Raw genomic sequence first — 26,783 nt, 5'->3', positions numbered from 1 at the left:
TAGGAAAAATCTGCTTTGTTTTTTAAATATTATGCAGGAGTACTGTATCAGTCTGTGTCCTGCAGAAGCCAGCTTACACTCAAAAACATGACCTGCCTACTGGCTTGTATTAAAATGGCATTTGATTTGATGGTGTATAAAGGGAACAGTATCTTTTTGAAAACCCTGCAAAGTAAACATTTGCATGAACAAATGCTGTTTTCCTGTAGAATTTCTGCTGCCATGTCCTTCAAAAAACAACCCTATAGCTGCAAAATTATTCGTCAAAACAGTTATGACAAATATTTAATGTAAACATGTTGTATTTTGTTATAAACAATACTGATGCAAAAGAAACTGTGACTGGTTTTGTACATTCTTTTGCCTAAATATGTAAAACTCAGTCTCCTTCACTTTTTGGGACTTTTTTCAGAAGATGTAGATGAATTATACTGGACATACAGTCGTCTTCAGTGAGAGGTGTAGAGCATCCTCTCCTGGTGGCATATGATATTACACAGTAACTTCCAGCTAAGTAAACTGGCAGAAAACTGTTTCAAAAACTATATTCATACTTCACCGATTCTGAATTGTGGCACGTATACTATGATTAATAACTTAATTGACAAATGAATAAATAATGCTAATGATTTACAAATAATTTACAATTTAGTGGAAAAGACATTTAATATGTTGGTATTGAGGTAAACAGATAAAGCTGGTTTAATGAACATAATTCTAACACTAAACACAAACAATAATAATTTTGCTTTTAAATATTCCGAGAACCCTTTTTTCACATATTTCCAGGTGATTAAATTATTACATTTGTCTTATATCTTTATTAAATACTGCCCTGCAAAAGGTTATGTATGCAGCTAATTAAATCAAAACATAAAAATTATATTACAGCAGACTGGCATATTTATGGAGACAAACAGTCTTAGGGTGCTTAACAAATTTAAAAGACAGACTGCAATAAATGCAAGAAAACACAATTATTACTATTTTAAATCCATCAAATGTGTTTTTAAAAGTAAAAACTATATTGTTATTTATGAGGCAAATAAACTGAATTCGTGTTTTTATGCCTAAATCTAAGACAGAACACTGTAGTTGGAAATGAATCAGTCTTAATATTTAACCCCTTTAAAAAATATATAATAATGTGCTTTACTATTTTTATGTTTTTGTTCTTGTGAAACAAGAAATTTGAAAATTCACTTCATATTAAGAGCTTAACTGGTGAATTAACCATTAAAGAAATATACAAAATTATTTTGGTAATTATCAATAATGTTAATTTAGGGCACCCATGGCATAAACCTTACATCTGGTGGTGATTTAAACAACCTTGAAGACACAATTTATTATAGCAATGTTTAAGATAATATATGCTAAACATGATTTCCTACTTGTTTCTAAAGGCTTATTGAACAGTAAACTGCTCTTCTGGTTAAACTTTATAAAACACTGCCATCTGGTGGCTGCCGACTGACATATTTTTAAAACCCTTGTCAACATGACATGTTCACACCTAATTTATTAAAATCAAAATCATCAAATGAACAGGAAATCGTACGTTTATTGTCTTTTTGACAACTCATACACACAAATCCTGGTATCACAAAATATCTTCATTAATGATGTAAACACTTAAAAATACAATGAAGCAGAGGATCTATTAAAAGACTCATTACTGGTATCAGATTATCAAACGTACACATGTATTCAGCTAGCACGTAAAGCATTTATTGAAGCAAATCGAGGGTTTTTTTTCCCTCATACTATCGACGGTGTGCCCAAAAGTCCTGAAGGATGATTTTCACAGTGCCTTAAGAAGCAGGTATGCACATGGTGTCTACTCGCCGTATCTAAAAAGTACTACTGCTGAGGTTTATTTTATCTTAGAATTATCTGACAACAACCATCAAGAGAAACAGAAAGATGAGAAACATTTGAACCTGCACAAAAGAGGACATTTTTCTTGCACCATATGCGTGACTAAATCAACATGTAAGTGCAAAGTTTTGCCCTTAAAGCTTGATGTTATATTTTAAACCAGTTTAGTATTGACCAATCTCAAAGGGATTCACTGCTACAGTACGTAGATTGGCAGGAATCAAGTAGCATCAGCACATGCATGATGGCTGCACTGGTGACGAAAATGATGATGACGATGATGATGCCTTTACATCCCTTACAACCCATGGATGTGGAAGCATTAATATCTGTTACCAACTTTACATAGAGCAACACTCGCTGAGTCAAATAAAATTAACACCAGAGAACACGTCCTCATGCAGGTAAGTGTAGCTCAGCAAGGCATGAGTACCACTTTGTAGCTGACCACTTGCTTTTTAAAAGGCTGAACTGTAAGGGGGGTATATATTACATACGGCTGTCACTGCCCCAGAGATATCAGTGTAGTAGTAGTCGGATACTTTTAATCAAAGTAACTGTTAGTATATAGTCCAAAATTACAAGGAAAAAAGTTCACATATTTCATTTCCTGGCTAAAATGATTCTGGATGTTATTAGACATTATTAATTACATTATTTGTATCCAAAGTGTAGCTTTTTAGATCTTTTTTTTTTTTTTTTTATCTCAGTAGTGCCATTTGTGGACACTACCAGGGTGCCTTTGCATGATTTACCTTTCAAATTAATCTCTTTTTTTATCATATACTCAGCTTTTCTCCCTTCCCGCTCCCTTTAAGCCAACTTTCTGTTGATTGGCTGCCCATATCTGGGATATCTGCTCCCACTGACATCATAAAATGTCAGGTTCAAAGACCAATAGACCAAAAAAAAAAACCAACAAAAAAAACCCACAAGAAACCAAGAATTTAGAGCGGTCTGAAGTCTGAGCTTTTGCCACGCAGAGATTACATGTTCAGACATTGATTGAAGTATTTTAGACTTTGATATAAACATCTACAACACAGAAGCACAGCAAAGCTGGACATTGCATCCATTCACTTTCTTTTCTCGCTCTTGATCAAAGCTGCTACACCTGACTCATGACTGATGAAAGCTCTGCCTTACTTGGAAGTGCTCTAAATTGTATCAATAAATATAATTATCATTAGCCATAGTGGGAGGTTTTGTTTGTTTGTTTTCTTGACGCACTTTTTCTGTGGATTAGTTGAGCCACTTAACAATCATGTGCGCCTGGTCATTTTAAAGGATCACACTATTACACTTGTAGTTTGAGCACTTCAGCACCTTGGACAGCTCCATACATACGGCAGTGTCCAATCCAAATGTCTTGAGTCACCCATCACTTCTTTGTATTTTGCTTCCAAGGAAATATACTTTCTTTTAACTTTTTTAACATTTTCTAGAGCAAAAGTTCTGTAATCTTTCTAAAAGGTGGTCTGTGGACACTGGCTGCTTTTTCATTCATTTTTTAGACAGGAAAAAAGAAAAATCCAACAAAGACCTAACACAGGACCTGAGAGAGACATCTGGTCCTTCAGTTGATCATTAGAAATGATCTCAAATGAATAGTGACTGTAAAGAAACCACTCTTATAGGAGGGAAAATGGGAGAAAAGGCTGAGGTGTGTCAACTATACAAGTACTAGACTAAAAATAAGTGGGAAGGTCTTATGGAGTGATGAATCCAATTTTAACATTTTGGAAGTCAGGAGAGAGGTACAACAGTCTTTACAGCCATCTGTAAAACACAGTGAATGCTCAGTCATTGTTTTGGGTTTGATTTCAGCAAGTGGTGTTGGCGATCTTTTCAAAACTGATGGAATCATGAATGCAGAAAAGTAGCATCAGATTTTATCCACCATGCAAAACAAAAAGCATCTCATTGGCACTGGTTTCAAGTTTCAGCATGACAATGATCCCCAAACACACTGTTAATGCAGTAAGATCATACAAGAAAGATCATACAATGAAACATTTTGTACAAACTCTGATTTTGCTTATATACTGTATTTCCAAGTAAGTTTCCATGTGTCCGATAATTCACTGCACATATTTCCAATTTTCCTGGCAAAATATAGAGAAATGAAGCTTGGCTCAAGACTCTTGCACAGTACTGTACACGTCCTTAATGTTGACAAAAAAGAACCACACTAGCTGCAAGGTGTGTCCAAAATGTTCGACGTTCGCAAACAACACATGCACAAGAGCACCATACTGAGAATCAGTACAGGATGTCACTCAATGCTGCTCTTAGTGTCTTAATCCCATGCATGACGTCGTGGACCGGAGCACTAAAAACACACCATAACATTGCAAGCCAATTTCTCTGACTAAAATATACAACAGCAGTCGCTGGTTTACACAAAACAATTCAAACTACCAGCCCTCTAATTAAGTGTTGGAAAATGCTAAAAAGGTTTAGCATCATTAGATGTGACGCTTTCAGGCTTAGAAATGAGGAAGCACTGTAGGCAGAAAAGGAACTTTCGTTAAAATTTCAGGGAACTGACAACATAATGTATCAAAGGCAACAAGGCCTAAAATAAGAACCGGCCTCCCTCTATCTCTCTTCCTCGTGGTGGCACAATGAACAAGATGTTCATCAAAAGAAGGAAAGCCTAGTTTGGAAATCAGCCCCAAGAGACGTTGATACTAAACCAACCCTTTCCTGTGATGCACTGTTCCCTACAAAGAAAGTGAGCTGGGTCCCACAGAGGCAGTGAGTAGAGTACGGTATTTTCTTTGGAACAAACAGCACTGCAGCACATCAGCTAATAGAGCCTGGCTCCCAGAGGGGAGCTCAATATAGGACACTCTTCCTCTTCCTCCACTTGAGCTATTAATACACCCAAACAAAAGAAAAGAGGCTTAATGAGGCAGCAACGGGGAACTCATGCGAACTAAGTTAGACAAGAGCTTTGTAGTGTTTAGCTCCAAGGATTCCAGCTTTTTCATACTGGGAATCTTTTCCATCTGTTCCATTTCTACAGTGGCTGACGTTATGGGAGTAAAAGTACAGTAAACACTGATCAGCCAAAACATTAAAAACACTCTCTGCAATGTTCTGCTGAGAAACCTTGGATCGCGCCATTCGTGTGGATGTTCCTTCGCCGTACGCTTCCCACCGAAATAGCTGCTTTTCCCAGCAGGACAGTGCACCTTGCCACACCACAAAAATTAAACAAAAAACATGAGTAAGAGCCCAAGGTCTTAAACTGGTCTCCAAACTGACTGACAGCAGTCCATCTGCCCTGTCCCAGAAACTAACAGCATCTCATGTCTGTTCTCCAACATGTCAGAGCTGTTTCTTCTGGCACAAGGTGGACATTACACAATATTTGGTGTTGTAGACGATCAGTGTATAGAAATTTTGTTACACCATTTTAAGCACTCTGCTTAAACCCATTCAATGAGGTCTGTGAAATGGCAAAACAAGCAACACAAAAGTGTAAAAGAGATGCATAGATTTAAGCATGATAATGTGCTGGGTATTGATATTATTGATTCCATAAAGAATCTCTGAAGAAAACACATTGTGTGCTGTTAAAAAAAACCATCTGTACTAAAAAATATCGTTCATTGAATGGACCAAGTAAAAGAAATCCGAACAAACAGAAAATGTGATATATGAAGCATTTCTTTGCATATTTGCATGAAAGGTAATGTCTCATGCAGCTTAAAGCAGCTACCTTGAAGTTAATGCTTTGGTTCTGATTCAGAGTAAAAATGGAAGAGGATGACAGCGTGTGTTTAAATGCACACAGTAGTCCAACTGAAAATCTGTATCCTGGCTGAGCAGGAGGATCTGATTCTAGGTAGCTTCACATACGGATCACCAAGTACCCCACACAACAGCAAAATACAGTATTTCAATTATTACAATGGAAACAGACAAAGACATAATTTTAAAAAAACAGTTAACAGAGCATGGCATTTTTTTCCCCCTAACCATCCCAACTAACACCAGAATTGTAACACTGGGATATTACAATATTTAGACTATTGTAACAAGGGGTTTTGGTACATCCATCACAATTTTAAACAGTAAAAGTCCCGAATTGAAAATCGGTTAAGCAAGTAAACAAACTCACATTAAATCAAGTAAGAATCTGCCCCCCCAAAAAAGCCCACAAAGGCAAATAAAGGAAGTGGTTGATGTTTCGGTTCATATCATGCACTGGGGACCTAATACTAACAAGATATCTGCCTCAAAGTGCGAGCTGTCACACAGTGCAAAGATCACCTTTTCAGTCATGCAGTACAACATGGTAAATAGAGCAAGGACAGCATCAATAGTAAAAAGAAGCATGTGGTAGGGATGCACTGATCGTTAAGTTCTGGGCCGACTGGCAAATTCTGATGTGTTTTTTTCCCGTACTTATTCCACCTTCTGTTCCAGGGAAGCAAAGAAATCTTCACTATGAATAAGCATAACTGAACTTGAAGTCTTTCAACGCTTCATCATACTATAAGCCAGTTAAACACGGATATGATTCGCACATCAGACATATTTAATTGCTGAAATGAGTCAACAAGGCCCACAACAGCCAGATACCAACATTTGGCTAATAGAATCAATCAGTGCATCCCTAGTTTGTGCTCAACAACTTGTAATCATCAAAGTTAGGCATTTTGCAGTAGTTTTATGACTGAAGACAAAACGGGGCTACTTTTGCTCTACATTGTCTCCAAATGTCCTAGTGTCTGACCGTCTTTAAACTCAAACATTACCATTCAAATGCAGTTTGGCACATAAGCCTTCCTTTAATTAATATTTTTTAATCTACAACAACAACAAAAAAAAAGAGGTCACTTGAAACTGCCCTCAGGCATCTTGGTTCCAAGAAGGCTCAAATCTCAAACTACTTGACGCATTCAACCCTTACGCTAAGCTGATCTTCATTTTCCATTTGGGACATTCTGTTCAATCCAATTGGTTGTAGTGATAATGAGACAATTAGGTCTCTACTGCTGGGCTAAATACTGACTTCAGGATCAGACCACATGGAACAGCAGCAACGCTAAGTCCGGCAGTAGCCATACTCCCACATAAGAGACAAAAATAAGTCTAAATATAGCTGTTCTAGTCAGGTTGCACTGCCTCAGGCAGCGGTACTCGCCATACAATGATAAAAATCACAGATTCGGCTGAACTTACTACATCCACATTTGGTTCTTACAAAAAGATGTGCACACATTTTCATCTTTTATATGAATCAGGAAATGTATATTTTTTAAGCCACTAAACAAATATCAATCTTAAAATTCACCTTAAATAATTAGCAGTACCTATAAAGAACTCTGGTTTCATGACTTTGACTCTTACGATGTATACAAAACAAACTAAAACTGACCTACTAGACTCTTTGATGTGTTTAACTAGAAAGATATATGAAAGACCATTTGACTATATGGAAAGTTTTTTGAGCTGATAGGAAAACACACACACACACATACACAAAATATCTTCTTTTTTTAGTCTCACTGTATCCATTATTTCTTTTCAGATCATAATGAACCATAAATAAGTTAATAATATAGCTTATCATAAATAAATTTCAGTCTGCAAAATTCACATATAAATAAGCTGCTCCGTATAGCAGAGACGTAAGATTATCCTCCGGCATGTGGCCTTTTGTTTCTCTCTCCTTTTGACAGAAATTACAAAGCATCCGTGGTGTAAACGCTGACTTTCCCTTTAAATCTCTAAAAACTCGGACAAAGACAGAAAAGGAGAGGACAGATGTTGTGATTTAATGACGAGACTGAAGATGTCTCTCCACTCTCTGGACCGGGGGCAGTAGGGCAGCCCTTTTCTTTTAGGACACTGGTGACACTTCTTCCTGGTCCAGTCCCTGATTGATAGTCTGTGTGAGAAAGTCAGAGCAAAAGATAGGATAGGCTATTGCTAGTGATGATTGATTGATTGATTGATTGATATAGAGGTGACAGTGCTGCTCCTGCTGCATGCTTGGTTCTAGAGACGTGCTGACATCCATGCAATTGAGCCAGAGGCAGAGAGAAAGAAGAAGGATGTCTCTATACTAGTCCAAGCCAAACTTCTTCTTCTTCTTCTTTTTTTTCAGACCTAACCGTCTGAATCTGGATTCTCCTCAGGCTGTCTTACTGTCCTTCTGAGAAGGGAAAGGCTGGAGGTGCTGGCTGGGGCCCAGAATCTGTTCCGGAGGGCACCGGTGTGTTGACAGGGGTGGTGATAGGAGTGATGTTAGAGTGCTGTCGATTGGGGTCTCCCTCTTGAAAAGTCTTCTCCTGTGACTGGGAGGAGGAGGAGGAGGAATGGGTGCTCTCACTGGAACTGCTGCGGGTCTCTGTGCTGGTACTTGTTTTTTTCATCTTCCTCCTCTTGGCTAGAGGCGCCTTGTCCACCGTCTGGAGGCGGAACCCTTCCCGCTTACATTTGTTAAATGCCTGCATGTACAAAACAGAAGTTTGGTTAGAGTTTCTGTAAATTATAGTTTCCAAGCAATGCACTGCTCTTATCTCTTTCATATACTGCTGTTGCAGAGAAAACTGAGTAGACAGCTCATTGTAACTGGACAAACGTTTCAGATCCCTTCAATATTTGGCCAAAACCCAGGTCACATAATTATATCATTAGTCGCATTAATATCCATTCAGCATTTTGATGAATCGCAATAACCACACAAATCCAACCTCAGGTAAGACAAAAAGTAGCATCTGCGCTTTGTTGCAGTATCAAAGTGCCTTTTGATGCATTTTAAATTACTAATATCTTTAGCGTTTGTTTGAATAATCTCCCCACAATACGGTTAATATAATGTGGTCTCCATCTCTATTAATAACAGCCGGTTGACACTTAGCAGAAGCTACACAACCCAAATTTTACACTAGGTTGGAACGTTCTGACCTACTATCTAACATTAGCACCCTTCTGAACATTTCATACATTAAAAGTAGCTTTGACACAAGTGTGGACAGAGGCAGTGGAGGATCCGAGAATGTCTGGGGTCATAAGTGGGTTGGAGGACAACTGGCTGTCGTCCTGGAGCCAGGCGTTGTAACGGAGGCCACACATCTTAATCCTCTTGTTAGGGTCGACCGTCAGCAGCTCTGCAGGAACAAGACGCAGATAATTACCTTTAACGCTCTTAATGCAGGTGAGAAAAGGTGAGACACAGGCAGGAAGTTATTTCCTCTTTAGGAAACTTGATCTCTGAAAGCTACTTTGTGAGTAGAAAGTTCATCCAAAACACGTCATCACTTACTGACATTGCACTAATGGAGCACTACTTGTCCATTTGTGCATCATACCATTTCTTCCGCCAGACTCTACCAGCACCATCAAAATCTGCCCTAAACATGACTCAAAGCTCTTGCATAAACCTCATTTTATTTATTTAACTAATTTACAATTTTACAAAAACAGTTCATACCTCCTGCTCTGGACTACTTTATTTTGAAAGTCGATATTTTATTCTGAAAAAATGAACTGGAACAAAGATTCTAACGATAACAGAAGTCTTGGAGCTACAAGCTAACACTACTCACTTTTATAACCACATCCTAAAATTTGTAGTACTATTTAAGTGGAATTTTGTAAATTTAGTGCACTATGTTTCTATGTTTTTAATGGGAAAAAAAGAAAACGAAGCTCAAGTTATTCAAAAGAAAATGAGCCAGTTTTTTCCCCTCACCTTGTATGAGGTCCTTAGCTTGCTTGGACACGTTTCTCCAGGCCTCTCCTTGAAAAGAGAAGTCTCCCTGTTTGATTTTGCGCATAATCTCTTCAGCACTGGTGTGGGTCAGGCTCTTCTCCTGGCACTGAAAAGGCACCTGGCCGGACAGCATGGTGTACTGCAAACAAAGGAAGACCATACAATCTGCTATGAACATAAACATATTAAAAAAAAGATGATTTAGAGATCTCAATGGAATTTTTACAATACAGTCACATTTAGACTGGCCTACCAGTTTATAATAGCTCTCTCTTAGCTTTTCAGTTATAGACTTTAAAGAGAGAGCGAGGTTTATTTAAGTTTTTGTTACATTGTTGAGAAAAGTCTTGGAGTGAGGCTAACTGTTGGTGACCTAATTAATTAAATTATTAATTTTTCTCAGCTCCTCTCTGTCTCTGAGCTAACATTAGCTGCCACATCACCAAACTGTGGTGACTCAATCACAGCTCCCCACAAAGTGTAGACACACCTCTAACACTTTCTTCCTGTTAAAAGAGAGGTTTTTCTTCCCACTGTCACCAAGTGCTTTCTTAAAAGGGGTCCTCTGATTGCTGGAATTTTCTCTGTATTATTGTAGGGTCTTTACCTTACAATATAAAGTGCCTTGAGGTGACTGTTGATGTGATTTGGTGCTGTATAAATAAAATAGAATTAAATTTGAAATCTGCTAGCTTGACAAAATTGGGTAGCACAGAGAGCACAACTGTGTCAAAACTTGAACAGTTGTGCGTAGCTAAGCAGTGTTTTTGTGAAAGGCTTTACTACAAAGTTAATAACAACTCTGTTATTTTCTGTTTTCAGTACAACACACTGTGCAACCTTGATTTCCAGGAACTGGAATGCTGTGTAAAATGTATATCGCCAAAATATCACAATAATCCAATGATTTTGACGATTATATAAGGCCTAAATAAAACTGAAAGGACAATATAATCTTGAAAGAGACATTGCACTGTCACTAAACTCATTTTTTCACAGTAAATATGAAAAATCTGAACATCTCTTTGAGACTCATGGATGCTGCGTTCTGCAAACTACACAACATTTAAAAGCAGTATCTGTGATAATCGGGATCAATAGTGCATATAGAATTAGCTACATAGACATGTGTAAAGGCACCACAAATGCTCCCATCAGGAAAATCTCTTTTTCATGGAAGATCTTGGTTATTTTAGCAACACAACATCAAACCCCATTCTGCACAGATCAGTGTGGCTCTGTAGTAAAACATTCAAGGATCCTAACTGGCCTTTTAAACATGTTGTCATTAAATTTTAAATGAACAGATATTTTAAGCGGTTTGACATTTTTCTTTTATCTTTATATGTGCTATAGGTTTTGTGAATAACTGCATTGCGGGGGTTTTTTTTTCTTAATTTACATCTTCTAAAACATCCCAACTATCTTTTTTCTCCATTTAAATCTCTAATCCCTTTGTCTTTAGAAATCAGGTATTTCTAGTGAAAATCTAATTTATACACTTTATACAACAGCTGCGGATGAAAAAACGCTACATGCTCGTTTTTGTCAGTGCCACACTACCTTCAATAAGCTGGTTAAGTAACTAGGCTTAAGTGTTTAAACACATTTTCTGTTAAAATAACATATTTTAAAAGCGCCCTTGACCGATCACGACTGTCCACATTTTTCCATTGTTATGCTGCAAGTTGTTGACCATGGCTGAACTAGCACTCAAGAGAAGAGCGGTTTGTGCTCAGCTGAATGAACAGGATTCTCTCACCTTGGCCTGAATGCATCTGCCCTCATACTTCTCATTAAAATGACAGTAGTTGGGAACAACCCTTTTGGCAGCAAAGACTCTGTTGTGCTGTGATCTCTCTCTCTCTCTCTCTCCCTCTATATCTCAACTCAGTTGGCTTCCAGGGCATTGTGCACAAAGCATGTCAGTAGCCATTTCATCAAAACTCCAAGAGGCACAGTACACCCATATCCCCCCAGGGGGCGACGGTGGGAGCAGCACTTAAACATGGAGCCATGGCTCTGTACGGATGACTGGCCAACTACAGAAATCTTTCTCTCAACTATGCGTCCTTTCCTTATCCTGTCTACCTGTAGCTTGCCATCACCAGTGTGTGAATGTGTGTGTGAATGGGTGGATGACTGGATATGTAAAGCGCTTTGGGGTCCTTAGGGACTAGTAAAAGCGCTATATAAAGACAGGCCATTTACCATTTACCTCTCATTTTAATTTTTCTCCTTCATGCAAAAAAAAGTTGAATGAGGATGACATATCCGCATAGCCTTTACCAGGTCTGAGAGTGGGGCAGGTCTTTCTTCTTTTTGTGGTGAGCGTTAAACTGTGTCAGCTCACCACATGATGCTGAAGTTTGTACCGCTGAACAAGAGGAGATGAATATCATCCAAAACAGATTAGCCTAAACTACTACCAAAATCAGTTAAAATAACAGCTGATTGCTTAATCAGAGTGGCCTACATCAAATGTTTAATCCTCAAACTCGACAAGACGTGCAAATCAAGAGTATATGAAGCTTTTGATTAAACATTTATTTAGTTATAGAAACACTTCAGTCAAAAGCATTTTTAGACAAGCTTTAAAATGGGAATGTGGGTTCTGAAAAGATTTGTGTAAATTATACATTTATATAATCAGGTCACTTTCCTGGAGCATTGTGGAAAGTGATGGCGTTAAGTCACAAAGAAGGATGCTCCTGAATAGGGCTAATCAATGATCTGTTATTTAGTTCTACTACAACCTGTGAGAGCCATGAGTTTCATGCTTTCATAATGTCTTTGAGTTGACTAGACTGCTACGTGAAATTTTACTTGCCAAGAATACAGCATTTCGACAAGCAAAATAATTTAACGCACAAATATACCCTGGGATTTATATTCTGAATTTTTTACGAAAAAGCACCACGCCTAAGAACAGCCAACCATTCTTTGGATAACAGATACTACTAAGGATGAAAGGAACTGATGGTTAGTGCATTACCTACTACACGGTGGTCGGCATGCAATGCGATGCTCTGAACATGGCCATTAAAATGTACTGATCTATAAAAAAGAAGGGCTGCTAATCTATTAATGAATTAATTAATTTAAAAAAAAGATTAATTATATAATCAGCTATAACTGTAATTATAATAATAGAACAATTTAATGGAATTCAAATTAAAGGCTTAAGTCAGGATTTAAAGTAACTTAAAGATCCAATACCCTTCCACTTCCAACTCAACCCTACCACCAATGCCACAGGCCTAGGCTCACCACATGAACATCAATAAATACACTGCAATCTATCATTCATATAGTGTAAATGTTAGCATAAACAGCTTGTTCACCATTCAAAAACTCAGATAACGGTTTGCTCGTTGTTCTCTCCCCGATTGCTGAATAATCAATGATCCTCGGTCAAATTAATAGTGCCTTGATTTAACCTGAGCGTAGCTGCTCCACTCACCAGGATGACCCCTAGACTCCACAGGTCACAGGACTCATCATAGCCATCATATTTGAGTATCTCTGGTGCAGCGTACTGCAGGGTGAAGCAGGGAGTCTTTAGGAGCTGATTGTCTGGTGGTTTCAGTCGAGCGAAGCCAAAGTCTATGATTTTTATCTCAGAGTTCTCATTCTCATCTGTGAAGAGCAGGTTCTACAAAGCAATTTGAGACACGCACAGCAATCATTTTTCTCAGCTCAGCAGAACTGGTTCACTCAAGTAGTAAATTGTACATCATGACTGACCAGGTACTTGTGACCCACGTTGGGGTCAAACAATTTTACTCTTGTTTTGTAGAAAATAGCAGAGTGAGAACGACAGAAGGACAGATCATACAAAGTTCAGAAAAACACAGTAATTCTGTTTCAAAAGCGTACAATCCAGCCAGCCTGCATTCATCACAAAGACACAAACTGTGCTTGGACAGAAAGAAATCTCTGGCAATAGCTCGGCTGAGTAGCTCTCCAATACCTCCGGTTTAAGATCCCTGTGCACAACTCCTACGTCATGCATGTGACTGACAGCAGACACCAGTTTGCGCATGATCCGGCTGGCCTCCGTTTCGCTGAAATGTTGCTTCCGGCGGATTCTCTCCAGCAACTCCCCTCCACCAAGCAGCTCCAGAACCAGGTATGTGTGAAGCTACAGCAAAAACATACAGGATAAGGTTACATCTGTTACACCCACTCTTAGCCTATATTCTTTAACAACCCTTGAATTAGCTCGGTATGCACAAACACTCTTAAATGTTTGGTAATTAAATAAATATTGGAAAGTTTGTCTTTCCTAAAGTATCATCAATCTTGCTTTCAAAGCTTGAACAGCACATTGAAAACAACTGAAAGCTGATGTGTGAAATATTAAACTGTAATTTTTCTATTGCGTAACAAACAGAAACAAACACAAAAAAACCCATCCTTGATCTCATGATGATGACATTAAACCACACTGGTATTAAGTAAAAATGAAAGGGGCCAAACAAAGTGGCAGGAGAATGATGTGCCAGAGCAGCGGGGTTGAGTTTCTCATTAGCGCAGGATCTAGGGAACAAAGACAGGACTCAGCTGAGGCGGGTGAGGCAGCGCTGCTTTGATCTGGGTCACAGACCTGTGAGGTACAGTAATAACCCCACTGAGCTCATCAGTAAAGTGGTGCTCCTGGGCATGAAGGACCGAGGCTAATGAAGCTGTACACAGTCACACACACGGTCACACCTTCCATATAACGGGGGGAAGCTACATTTAGAACACAGGCGCGCTTAGTTTGGGTTAAGTGTGCGGCTCGATTAGCAAAACAAGTGAATCTAGGTTGTTACTATTCAGTGGCGAAAAATGGATGTTTGTGCAGCTGCAGTTTAGAAATAAATCTGAGGCGAAATATTGAGCACACTGTGAGATGTTCATGAAACAATATGCAAAGAGATAAAGAAACACCCAGGGGCTACCAGCATCCCCATTAATCTGCCTTGTTCCATTTCCTCGACTTAATAAGGCTGCAGTCCCCACAGACTAGGCAGAGAGCTATGGAAAACAGAATTTATGGAGGCAAATGTAACGAACGCAATTATCCTTACCTGATCGTGGTAAATTTCATGTAACTTGACAATGTTAGGGTGACCGTCGCAGAGCTTCAGGGCTGCTATTTCCCGCTGAGTCTGGGCCTCCATCCTACAGCAAAGGTAGTCACAAACAGACACACAGTAGAAGTGGAAATTTTTCTACTTTTGCATTCTGTGTTTGGCAGAACAATACGCCAAGATTTTCTTTTTTTTAAAGAAGACAAAACATTTACACATATTACAGCACTATTAGTTGTACCGTGTTAATGTTTTGTTATGATAGGTACAACACAGTATAAAAGAAGATCCTTTTATAACCCAGAACACACTGGAAAATATCACGACAAATCACTAACAGCAGATTGTGTTGAATTAGGTTTCTTTTATTTATTTTGTTTACTTTAGGGGAATTTCCTAAATATTTTTAGGGCAGTTTTGCTCTAACCAACGAAGAGCTAGAAAATACTGGACATGGGTTTGCCTTGCATCAGTCCTAATGTCAACTATAATCAGCACTATAATACTGGGTGCCACACTGTGGAAGAGTGTATTGTAAGCATTCATGGGATTTTATAGGACGTGGCAGTAAAAGCAACCAAGTGATCTACTTTTATAACCTGGATTTTTGATAGGGAAAAATCTAAAAAATATGTAATCAGGTCAAATTATGACATTATTTGGCCTTTGTTAGTTTAACATTTATTAGTCTTCTCAGACTGGCTTCAGACTTGGCTGAGCAGGGGAGTGGAGGAGGGTGGCGGTCCAACTGATTCAGTAAATCTATAAACAAAAGACAGAGCCAAAAGCATCTGAGTTGACAAACACATGTGTGCACCCAGTGAACTCGTACCTCTTGCTGACAATCTTGACTGCATATTTCTGCCCAGTCTTCTTGTGTGTGCACCGTCTGCAGATCGAGAAGCTACCCTCCCCCAGAGCACTTTCCTTCAGGTCCATCTCATAACTCATGTAGAAAGGAGAGTCCTGCAAATACACATAAAAATAATCACAAAAAGTAAGAATTATGTGTATATTTTATTATCACGCAAATAAAATTCACATTAAATATTTTAGCCTGATATAGGATGTTTGTTCTTAGAATTAAAGTAGAGATTTTGCAAGTTCCTACATTACTTATGACCAAATTAATTCGCCAATTATCGGAGTATTATCTCAGGGCCTTAGTTGCTTTCAGTTTTCTACAGAGAATACTTGGTACACTTGACATTCTTCATTCTTTCTATTCCCCACATAAAAAAAACACAATTTATATCTTTTAGTCTTTTCTGGAGGTTGTATGCAGAATTTATATTAAAAAGCCTGATTCAATTACAGCTAGAATCCCCAAAGCTATCCCTCTTTTCACCCATAGTAATGTTCATAATAATTCTTCTCTCACTCTAGTTTTATGCCACACAAAGGGTTGTTTTTAAGTGTATCACCACACCAACCCTGTACACTTCACATGCAAAATCGAAAAGAAGAAATACAAATGTGATGAGGTACATTAAAAAATAGCACTGAAAGTCTCGACTTTAGATCTGAACTAAAAGAGTTAAGATCGTCACATGATAAGACAGAAATACCGTTAATAAGCTTCCTGTTTGCTAACCAGAATCTGGTTTAAAACCTATAATGTGCACCCAGTGGAAACTTCAGAAAAGCAAAGCCAGCTAGTTAAACCACTAATTTCCTTCATTGTTTAGATACAATTTAAAAGACCCAATTTCTTTTTTTCCCTCCGTTTTCTTGGATTATTGAAGCTGCAATCTGAAAAGCACTGAGATAAATAATTACAATACCTTTCACCATTAGGACTAATCTCATAATAAATATAAAATCCTAAGGTTTGCATAACAGCTCAGTTTCCCAGGATGTTGGTGAGAAAGCTTTAAACTAACTGAGGTAACAAAAGTAATGCACTGCTACCTTTTCAAAAAGCATTATGCTGCAAAGACACGCAAGTGTATTCACGAACAAACGCCATTGAATAAACAGGATTAAGCCTGAAACTGAACGTGAGTGCAGTAAAACTAGCACAGAAGAAAAATAAAGTTCAAGTGGAATGGAAAGGAAGGAAAAAATCTCATCTGTCTGTGACAGCAGCCATTAGCTTAAGTGTGTTTGTGCTCGGAGAACCAAGTCCATTCATTTTACCTTCATCATGGCGCTGCGGGCTACCGCAGCTGAGCCTGGCTTTTCAGAACCCCCACACAGCTGGACAGGGTCATCCATCACCACATTCCTCTTGAACAGGATGGAGGGGGCCATAAAAGAGTAACCCTGCACATAAAAAACACAAGAGCCCTAGGTGTTTACATTTTACTAAGACATAAAGCGAGAGATGGACTAGGGCAGATGAAAAGGAAACTTCCTCCAGTGCCACAGAAAAAAATCCCTTAAAATAAAAATTTGCGTAGTTTTCTTTAAATCTATCAAAACCAGCCTGTCAGCTCAACAATAAGCCCAATTCTGTTCATGTGTGACTGACAGTGGCTGTCCAGCTGTTCCTATTGTTAGGCCTGTCATTGTGGAGCGCTGCCTGCTTAATTCCAGCTGTGGGGAGCACAGAGCTTTGAGCTGGCATTAATCTCTCCCTCTCTCTTTTACACCGGCACACACACAGCTGTGTGATATGTAGTGACAGCAATGGATGGACGGAAGGATGGGTGTTGAATGAATGAGATGCCCTAAATTGCCGGGCTTGAATATTTGATTGCTCTGCTGTGAAATTACATCTTGGCGCTCTTAATGCAATTTTAATTTTGTTTTGTGCGGCACGGCGGGGGAGCAAGTGCACAGTTTAAAACTGGGATTGCTGTCGTTATCTCAGAGATTGCTAGGCTTGCAAATTATAAAGACCACAAAATTTCAGACTACATGAATGGCAGCTGAGAGCGAAAAAAGCCAAGATGAAGTTGGCAATCAAAGACTGAAGGCGTAACCGAGACAGACGTGGTGATGCTCTCAAAGTGTAACCTTTTATTCCATGAGAGAAGCCCGTTAATGGATCTATTGATCTAGCATGCTCAAGGATCCAGAAGGCAATCAGAGTTGAAATTTCATGCAATACATCAGACAGCCATCAGCTGGCATGGAGTTGTGGGCCATATTATGGTTCAAAGCTACATCAAAAATAGTCATTCACATCTGTTACTTCAATAAGAGCTGCATATGGCAGCAATTACTTCAATAAAAGACCCTTTAGTCAATTTGAATACCAATGCACACAGACAGACTCATGTTGACTTACAGCAACCTTTTGAGGACATTCAAAACTTCACTTGATTACTTCAATTGCTGTGAAGTATGTCAAATATAGTCACAGACAAAAAGCGAATAATGTATAATGCGATTTTTCATCCGTGTCAACATTTCACACTGCCTGCTACCAAAGCCCAGACAAACACGGGCTCTAAACAAATGCCGATAAACGGTGTCCTGTGCGATGACCTGCAAGGAGCACAAAGAAATATTCCTGTCTGCAAACAACAGCAGCATGAGTCACAACAAAACACAGTCTGCTTGTCTAAGATGTCTTCCTTCCCTCCCACCTGGAAGATGCGGTCACAGTTCTGAGGCAGAGCTGCAGGAGAGTAGGTGGGGTCCATCTCTGTGAACTCGTCTGCAAAGTTGCTGACGTCCAGCTCATCCCGAATCACTGGCTTGAACGGCGCAGGCACCTTCTTGGCTGCCAAATCCTCCCAGTTAATTTTCTAATGCGAGTTAAAAGAAAAACATGTAGAAATACTCAGTACAAAACAATGACATCTCAGTCCATTAGTTATATTAAATAACGTGAACATTACAAGACAGGCAATGAAATCCACCTGGTAAAATGGGTGTTTCTTTACATTCTCCGCTCCATTAGGTCCCGACCCTAATCTCTTCTTTGGATCTTTAATGAGGAGTCGCTGGATTAGGTCTTTGGCCAGTGGTCCCATGTCTTTAGGGAAAGGAGGATCTTTTTTGGCAATCCTCCTGTGATGTGCGAGAGAAATAACCCACAGCATTATAGACTGATTATAACTGAAATATAGCTGCAAGCTGAGGCTGATGATCAAGGAGAATTCATACTTGGCAATGTCTGTGTGCGAGTTCTCATCTCCATCAACAGTGAAGGGCGACCCACCAGTCAAAAGCTCATACATCAGCACGCCGAGGCTCCACCAGTCCACCGCCTGGAATGCATGAAAGCACCTAACCGTGACTTCTCACTGGAGAGTGTGCAACATGATTTGATCAAACAGGCAATGACATGAAACTAGAATTTACCTTGTCATGCCCCGACTCTCCTCCTTCCACAATTTCTGGAGCCATATATTCAATGGTGCCACAGACAGAGAAAGCTCTTTCAGCCTATTTTTAAAAACAAAAGCAAACATTTGGTAAGACAAATATGACATAGAATAGAGATAAAATACTCTACCCTAACACACACTGTATGCTAATATTTCTCTGCATTTGTAATGAGGAAGTGAGAAGTGGTTATTTCTCTATATTGATGAAAAAATATCTCCAATGTGAAATACCCAAACCCACACTATTTAAAGTAAAAATCTGACTTCACAGTTGGGTTTTTTGAGTGCATAAAAGAAAAAGAAAAATGTCTTTTTGGGGGTTTTATTAGCTAAAACGTATTATGAGAATAGAAAAGGTTTGAGAGGTTTAAACACATAAAGGCAAACTGTACCTGATCAAATTCTTTACTAAGGCCGAAATCTGTGAGAACTATATGACCATTTGAATCTAGTAGAATATTCTCAAGTTTAAGGTCCCGATAGACAATCCCAAGCTGGAACAAGAAAATGAAACACAGGTTAAGCATAAAGGACGGAAGAAGCACAACTGTTTACTGTTGAACTAAATCTGAAGGTCACCTCGTGTAGATGTTCTAGTGCCAAAACAATCTCTCCGCTATACAGGGCTACTTCTTGCTCCTTAAACCGCACCCTTTGCACCAAGTGCGTGAAGAGCTCCCCACCATTTACATAATCTATAACGGAAAACATCATGCTTGTTATGCAAGTTGGTTAATGTCCCTACAAGGAAAGACCATTTTTATTCTCTGCGTACATTAGTTTATTTAGCTGTTAAAAATGTGTTTTTTCCACTGGGCTCAGACAGTCGCTATAGGCCTTAAATCTTGGCTGTAACAATTTAAAATCTGAATTCGTCTAAAAATTAAAAAAAATAATTATCAAATATCCTCACCAAGAATGAGGTGCAGCTTGGTTTCTGTTTGGAAGGCATAGTGAAGTGTGACTAGGAATGGAGACTGGCGAATGTGCTCCAACACCTGCCGCTCCGTCCGCGTGTGTTCTGCAGTCTTGGCCTTCTGTACAATAGTGGCCTTCTTCAAAACCTTCATAGCATAAAGCTTTCCTGCATCATGGCCACTGACTTTTCTCACGAGGAACACCTTTCCATATGCTGGCAGTAAAATAATCACAGACAGGGCAAAGTTCAGTGCAGGTGGGTAAACAGAAAAGACTAGTTCGACATGCTTGGCATTCCAAAAACACACTTTTGTTGGATGCCAGAATGGCGTGCAAACTATTTTCTGAATTTTAGAGTTTACATTAAGGGAAAGTAACACTGCACTTACCTCCAGTACCCAGCACCTTTAATAGCTCAAAGTTTTCAATCCCCACCCTCTCTACATGGCCCGTCAGGTTGGCTGAAGTCAAAGTAGAAATAAAAATATTAATATATTTGTAGTGAATACTTGAAATAATAAAGATGGCTTGATTGTCAATATACACAGACACTTTAAAATATATTCATACTGTATATTTGGCATTAAAAGTAATTGTCAGTGAAATTATATTTTTTTTACACTTCTCCAAAGCAATTAAATCACATAAGGTACAGCTTATTAGCACTGAAAGATCACTTAACGCTTACTACAAGTAAAACTTTATATTTAGGGATGCTCTGAAATTCTAGATATGACTATTTTTCATTTGTTTTTTGTTGTTTTTTTTATTCTCCCTTTTGTTCTAGGGAAACAGGCAGGCCAGTGCAAAACTGATATAACACATAAACATCGGCCACTGACATTAGCAAATGCGATTTTGTTTAGCGATATCCCAATACTAGTTAATCAGGCTAATATAGGCTAATACCAATGTTCAGCAAATGTCTCAGTGCTTCCATGGTACATCCCTGTTTATATTTACTATACTCACAGCCTGACAGTATGCAGTTGCACTATGAAGTTCCCACTTGGTATTTTTCAGTACCTAGGAATAACTATTAATGGCTAAAGATTATATACTAAAATCAAGATACCTAAGATTCAAAGAAGCACAAACTGTGGATACAGATTGTAATAGAAAACTGAAGGGTCTAATTTCTGGTCCAATCTTTACCCCACAGCTCTATAATATATCTGTTCCCATTCTTAAATAATAAGGATTAAAGATGGTTTGTTAGCTACCATGCTCATGAGCTCTATTGGGGATGAAATAAAGGACTATGAGTAAAAATATTCTCCTCTTATCTACTATTAATCAACAAAACAAATCTTAATTAGCCATTTTAACTACCGTTGAGTTGTCAACACTGCATGGCTACCAGTAGACATTTTTTGGTACATTTGTTTTGTAGATTGCGGTCAAGTTTTGAATTCTGATGCACTTAACTATGTGACTAAACTGAGACTTAATGAAAAGGTTTAAAAGCTGAAGAATTGGGCTTTCAAATGAAGAACCAGCAAATTAAAACAAGAGACAGCAAAACACCAACAACAGCAGACTAGTAACATTGTTATGGTGATTTCACTTCACCATTACGGTACAAAAAAAAATACCACAAATAACACATGCATGATTACTAAACTTCCTCCATGTAAACAAGTGTTACAAAAACACATTTGCTCTTCCTGTCTCCTAAATATGCAGCACTACAAAATAATCCTCCCTTCCACTGCAAGCGAACTCGCTACATTAACCAGCAAAAGGTCATTATCTTCCATTAAAGATCTTCACTGAATTCAGCACACACTGTCTGTGACTCCCTGTGTCTCACTAAATCATGGTCTCCCAGTACAGCTGACTGAGCATGGCACACTCTTAGACATGCATGTCCATTGTAGTGAACACATTCCTTCTGTCTCACACTCTGAAAATAGGGTACTGAGCAATTAAAGCGGCTGATTTAATCTTTTCCTCTGCTTCTCCAGTTACACACAAGACGAAATGCTGCAACTGTTAGGCAATTTGAGCGCACACTGTATCATTTCAGAACAACAAAGCTGTCCTTCAAATTTAAGGTCAGAGATTCAGGTTGCATAACACCCTTGTCAAGCTTACCCTGCCAAGGCCCAGTTTGATTTTGGTGTTTATTAATAGCCTAACAGAGGTGTCCTAGGAATCCCTTTGCTTTATTGGAGGGAAATTGTGCTTCCTTTAAAAAATCAATAAATTAAAAACTTTAAAAAAAACAGATCTGTTAAACTTTGTGCTTGGTTGGTTTCCTGAGTGATTGTTTTTAAAGACCCAACATCTAATACAAGCCCCGGACAAGCAAGAATATTCTTTTATTGTGCAATTGCCAGCACAAGCATGATTACTCATTTTATGATAACATAGCCACATTTAGTACAGCTCTGCCTTGATCTCCAACAGGAAGACAGGGAGGTGCAATGACAACTGATATTGACATATTTTTATATTGACATATGAGCTTGGAGCACTGTGTGGTTGTTCTGGACTAAGACATCTCCACAGACAAAATGGTACAGCATGGATGTAAAGTAGCCATAAGTTTCACTGTGTTAAATGAAACACACAGGGAAAAAAGTGACAACTAGACAGACTGCATTTTTAGGGCAGGGCAATAATCGGGGTGCAGCATAGTCATGTTGGAGCCTGAACAGGAGCGCTGTATCATTATTTGTAGTTGTGGTTGCTCTTTTCCTTTTGTTTTGCTTTGTTTATTTGTCTCTTTTAATTCTATGTTGTTGTACTTTTTCAACATGTTCAAAATAAAGATTCAATCAATCAATCAATCAATCAATAACCTAGTTGTCCACTGTCCAACTTCACTAAGCACTCTTGTTCACAGAGACCCTCTTTCTAACACTAATATTAAAATCTCTGTTATAAATATTTGTGGATCCTGCCTAGATTTACTGTAAATTCTTAGTGAACTCACACTATACTGTCCTTCAGTAGATTACCCTTTTAGGGATGAGGCTTAGTAGTATAAAGTTAACCAGGCTGGTTAGGAGATTAATATGTCATTGCATGCACTGTTAGAAGAAACAGCTGTAGCTAAGGTTACAGGTAATCTTAACTATTGTGTAATATGCAGAATGAAACTATAGGCTAACATTAGCGTGTTGGACTTGACATCACTGCAGCTGGCTCTGCCTTTTTTGACTGAGGAGAAGTTAGCTGTGACAGCAAAAACAGTCACACACAGGCAACAGCAGGAAAACCCAGCAAAATAACTTAAGGCGTTGACTATGGCATTAACTTAGTGAAATCTTCATCGATGCTCTGTTTTAACCTAGTTACACGCTGACAACTAGCTTAAGCTAATGTTATTTCCCTGGTTGAGTTCGGTTTATAACAAACGCTAGCCGCTAGCTCGCCGTAATAATATGGTCAGATAACGTTAGTTTGTGTGAGTTCGAGGTAACGTTATAAGTAGTAATGACAGTCGGATGTTAGCTTTCCTCTGCCATGTTTGAACTTGTGTAACGTTGATGTTACTGCTTACTACAAACGATCACTGACAGTGACAGTTGGCTCCCCTAAGCTAGCCCAGCTAACATTTTTCTCGCTCCGACACGTGTCTCCAAAACATAAATACCGAATTAAATGCACAGCATTGAGTTTTACCGGCTCCCAGCTAACTTACCATTTTTCAGCTCGTGTTTCACAGTAAACAGGTCACCTTCTCTGGAAGATCCCTCCATCGGGGATGGCATCGTAATTTCGTGTCCCTATTATATTCAAATATGCTTTCAGGCAGATTTAGATTCACCTGCCAAGCTAGACTGCAAAATTAGAATGCAGAAACCAAATAATGCATAACAAAAGGATCAAACGCCGATAATTTCGGCGCCTAACCTGACAGATACACGAGTAAAATGTTGTTACTAAACCTTGCAGCAAACAAGCCCAGAGGAAACACTTGCTTCTTCCAGTACACCACCACGACCACTACCTTCGCAACCAGCCAGTCCCTATTCGCTGATTGGGGTTACTATGTGAAAAGCTGGCCTCTGATTGGATTCTTTCGTCGTAACGCCACATAATCCCGCCTCCTTCAATAGATTGGTGCTGCCTTCAAATGTCCCTGTTAACATGCTGTGCCAAAGGTCAGAATGTAAGTATAATAAATACTTCTTATCAGTTTAGGCAGCATATACATGTGAATACAAGCAACACGCATGTCCTAATGTAATAAATTAATGCAGGCCTACAGTGTTAGGTGCAGATTTCACTTCAGATTTTCCATTTCAGTTTTCTGATGAAACCTCTTCAGTCCTATCCTACTTACTGTCAATAAGATAATAAAGTTAGAATGAAGAAAAATTTCTCAGAATTAACATATAACCATAATACGGAATATGGTGGATTTAAGAGGTTCAAGAGATAATCCAACAATTTAGACTTTTGCCTAAGGATAGCAATATTTTATTATTTCACTATTATGCACATGTCTAAAAGGAATTATAGTTACTTTCCTTTTTGATTTTCTTTTATCCCCTCATCTGGTCTTGCCACAAAACAGCATATCATGAAAGTGATCAGTTCCTGTTAGTTGAGGTAGAGCAGTTCCTCAGAAACACAAACCACCTTATCCAAAGCGATCGCAGTTCTGAAAGGAAATCTCTCTAAAACGGATTCAACACAAATGTGAACATTATAACATTAATAAATATTGAATTAACTACAAAGCTGTTAGGCTAGTATAGTAACTTCAAGTACATGGTTGTAATGTAAACTGTCAATCTAATGCAATGCAATTCAGTTAACTGCACACGGGGTGTCGCCCTTGTGCTGTTACTGTAGAGAACTCAACCTTGTTCAGTGACAATTAATACTCCACAAACACGTAGACAGTAATTGTAAATATTTTTTCCCTTTTTTGTTTGTTCAATAAATGGTATTTGTAATATCTCCTGTGTAAATATTTCTTAATGTAAAAAACACATTTTTTACATTAAGAAATCTGCACTGATCATTCATGCAGACTACCACAAAATTGTTGGATACCTGAAGAAATGTACTTCCTTTATCTATACTAACATTTCAGTTATCTTAATTCTTAGTATACTAAGATGTCAATCATCTTAGTATAACTGTCTTTCAACAGACAACTGAAAAATGGTTTCACTATGAAACAGAAGATTTTGATAGATAAATTTCAGCTTTCATGAGTTGATAACTTAGCTTTGCAGTCAAAATGTTAGTAATTACTCATCACAAGCAACAGGACCTAATGTTACACTTTGGCAAAGAGCGGTTATTGTTAGAATGTTTGTTTGAGATTTAAAACATTTGATTAATTGAAAGATCACTTAAAGGTATAACATTCAAAAGAAGACTTCTACAAATATTTACAGATCAGAAGAATAACTCACTAGAAATCCCAAATGACTCATGTCCATTAAGTAGTTTTTTCTTAAGTATAAGGAATACAAACACTTTGAATCCAAATTATATTCTCAGAGTTGTTAAGCTTGAACCTGGGTAACCTGGGGTCCTTGTCTCAAATGTGTAATGGTCAATAATGGGTGAGATTCGATTTTGTAACTGCCTTACTAAATTTTAATTTTTAGCATGCATAAAAATTACAATATAATATCTTACATCATATATACATATCTACATACATCTATAGAAAGTACAGAATGGGATTTTAAAAGTACCATTTATTGAATATTTCTGTGTTGCATGTCTGTTTATCACCTGATATATGGGATACCTGAAAATAAATATATATACATATATATATATATATACATATATATATATATACATATATATATATATATATATATATATATATATATATATATATATATCCACATCAAAGGAGCCAGTTGAGGTGGTTCGGGCATCTGACAAGGATGCCCCCTGGGCGCCTCCTGGGCGAGGTGTTCCGGGCATGTCCCACCGGGAGGAGGCCCCGGGGCAGACCCAGGACGCGCTGGAGAGATTATATCTCTTGGCTGGCCTGGGAACACCTTGGTGTTCCCCCGGATGAGCTGGAGGAGGTGGCTGGGGAGAGGGAGGTCTGGGCTTCTCTGCTTAGGCTGCTGCCCCCGCGACCCGACCTCGGATAAAGCGGATGAGGATGGATGGATGGATATATATATATATACATATATATATATATATATATATACATATATATATATATATATATATATATATATATATATATATATATATATATATATATATATATATAAATACATATATATATATAAATACATACATATATATACTGTCCTACATTAATTGTCACCTTACAAAGTTGAGTCCTCCACAGTAACTGTCCGATATGTAAATCTTGTATAGGCACTAGGTTCCACTTTTTGTGGAAACACATTAAAATTAAAATGTTCAACTGTTGGTACAACAATAGTAGCAAATTTCTGCAAATCCACTTCTGTGTCAGTTTAAGTAATTTCCCTCCTCCCTTAAAGAAAAGGAGAATGTGATCAATTCTCTTTTAATGTTAGCAAAAAAATTGTGAAGTGGGTCAGAGATGATCCTCCTTCTATTTCAATGTGAAAATCTCTGATCTTGTGAATATGGAAAACTCTGGACACAATATTAATTTAATAACTCATCTTTTTTTTAGCAGAGGCCACTGGAACTTGATTAAAAACTGGAATTAAACAAATGACATGGACAACTGTCACTGTATTTGGACTGCGTAACATGAGTTGGATTCATATAATACACGCTCCCTCTCATTCACACATGTATTTAGACTTGCACTCCCGTTCTCTCCAAAACATACCTACACCTCTCCAGGCTTTCTTCCACCTGTTCTCTACCCTCACTACAAATCACAATGTCATCTGTAAACATCCTGCCTGATCACTCAACCTGTACAAGTGTACAAGCAAA

General features: G+C 38.3%; 1 protein-coding gene and 1 long non-coding RNA gene across 4 annotated transcripts; both read right to left on the bottom strand.

Moving 5' to 3' along the window:
• Window positions 1-1,547: 1,547 nt before the first annotated feature.
• Window positions 1,548-23,965, bottom strand: rps6ka5 (ribosomal protein S6 kinase, polypeptide 5). 3 transcript variants are annotated; one of them, XM_005477270.4, is made up of 18 exons: window positions 23,798-23,965; window positions 23,551-23,689; window positions 20,288-20,359; window positions 19,894-20,112; window positions 19,560-19,675; window positions 19,373-19,474; window positions 18,955-19,038; window positions 18,757-18,860; window positions 18,510-18,660; window positions 18,234-18,395; window positions 16,837-16,962; window positions 15,530-15,663; window positions 14,695-14,788; window positions 13,593-13,763; window positions 13,083-13,274; window positions 9,599-9,758; window positions 8,851-9,014; window positions 1,548-8,351 (listed from the first exon to the last, which is right to left on the bottom strand). In XM_005477270.4, exons 2-18 carry the CDS (start codon window positions 23,618-23,620, stop codon window positions 8,046-8,048), a joined length of 2,427 nt encoding a protein of 808 aa, XP_005477327.1. In that variant the 5' UTR covers window positions 23,621-23,689; window positions 23,798-23,965; the 3' UTR covers window positions 1,548-8,045. The 3 variants fall into 3 exon arrangements, with proteins under 3 accessions (XP_005477327.1, XP_005477328.1, XP_019204477.1); XM_005477271.4 differs by having other exon boundaries at window positions 23,551-23,635; XM_019348932.2 differs by having other exon boundaries at window positions 23,551-23,965.
• LOC112843170 (uncharacterized) lies at window positions 10,006-12,596 on the bottom strand. The gene is made up of 2 exons (XR_003215335.1): window positions 11,838-12,596; window positions 10,006-11,710 (listed from the first exon to the last, which is right to left on the bottom strand). It is a non-coding gene; the product is annotated as an uncharacterized LOC112843170 (long non-coding RNA).
• Window positions 23,966-26,783: the final 2,818 nt, after the last annotated feature.

This window comes from Oreochromis niloticus, linkage group LG19 (assembly GCF_001858045.2).
Source record: "Oreochromis niloticus isolate F11D_XX linkage group LG19, O_niloticus_UMD_NMBU, whole genome shotgun sequence".
Lineage (NCBI taxonomy): Eukaryota > Metazoa > Chordata > Actinopteri > Cichliformes > Cichlidae > Oreochromis > Oreochromis niloticus.
This window is presented reverse-complemented; position numbering and strand designations above follow the sequence as displayed.

Coding starts and splice junctions, on each gene's coding strand:
- rps6ka5 (XM_019348932.2), bottom strand. CDS start 23,620: ATGCCATCCCCGATGGAGGGATCTTCCAGAGAAGGTGACCTGTTTACT. Junction 18,661..18,756: donor TCGCACACAGACATTGCCAA/GTATGAATTCTC, acceptor CGCACATCACAG/GAGGATTGCCAAAAAAGATC. Junction 16,963..18,233: donor ACTGTGACCGCATCTTCCAG/GTGGGAGGGAAG, acceptor TTTTATGTGCAG/GGTTACTCTTTTATGGCCCC.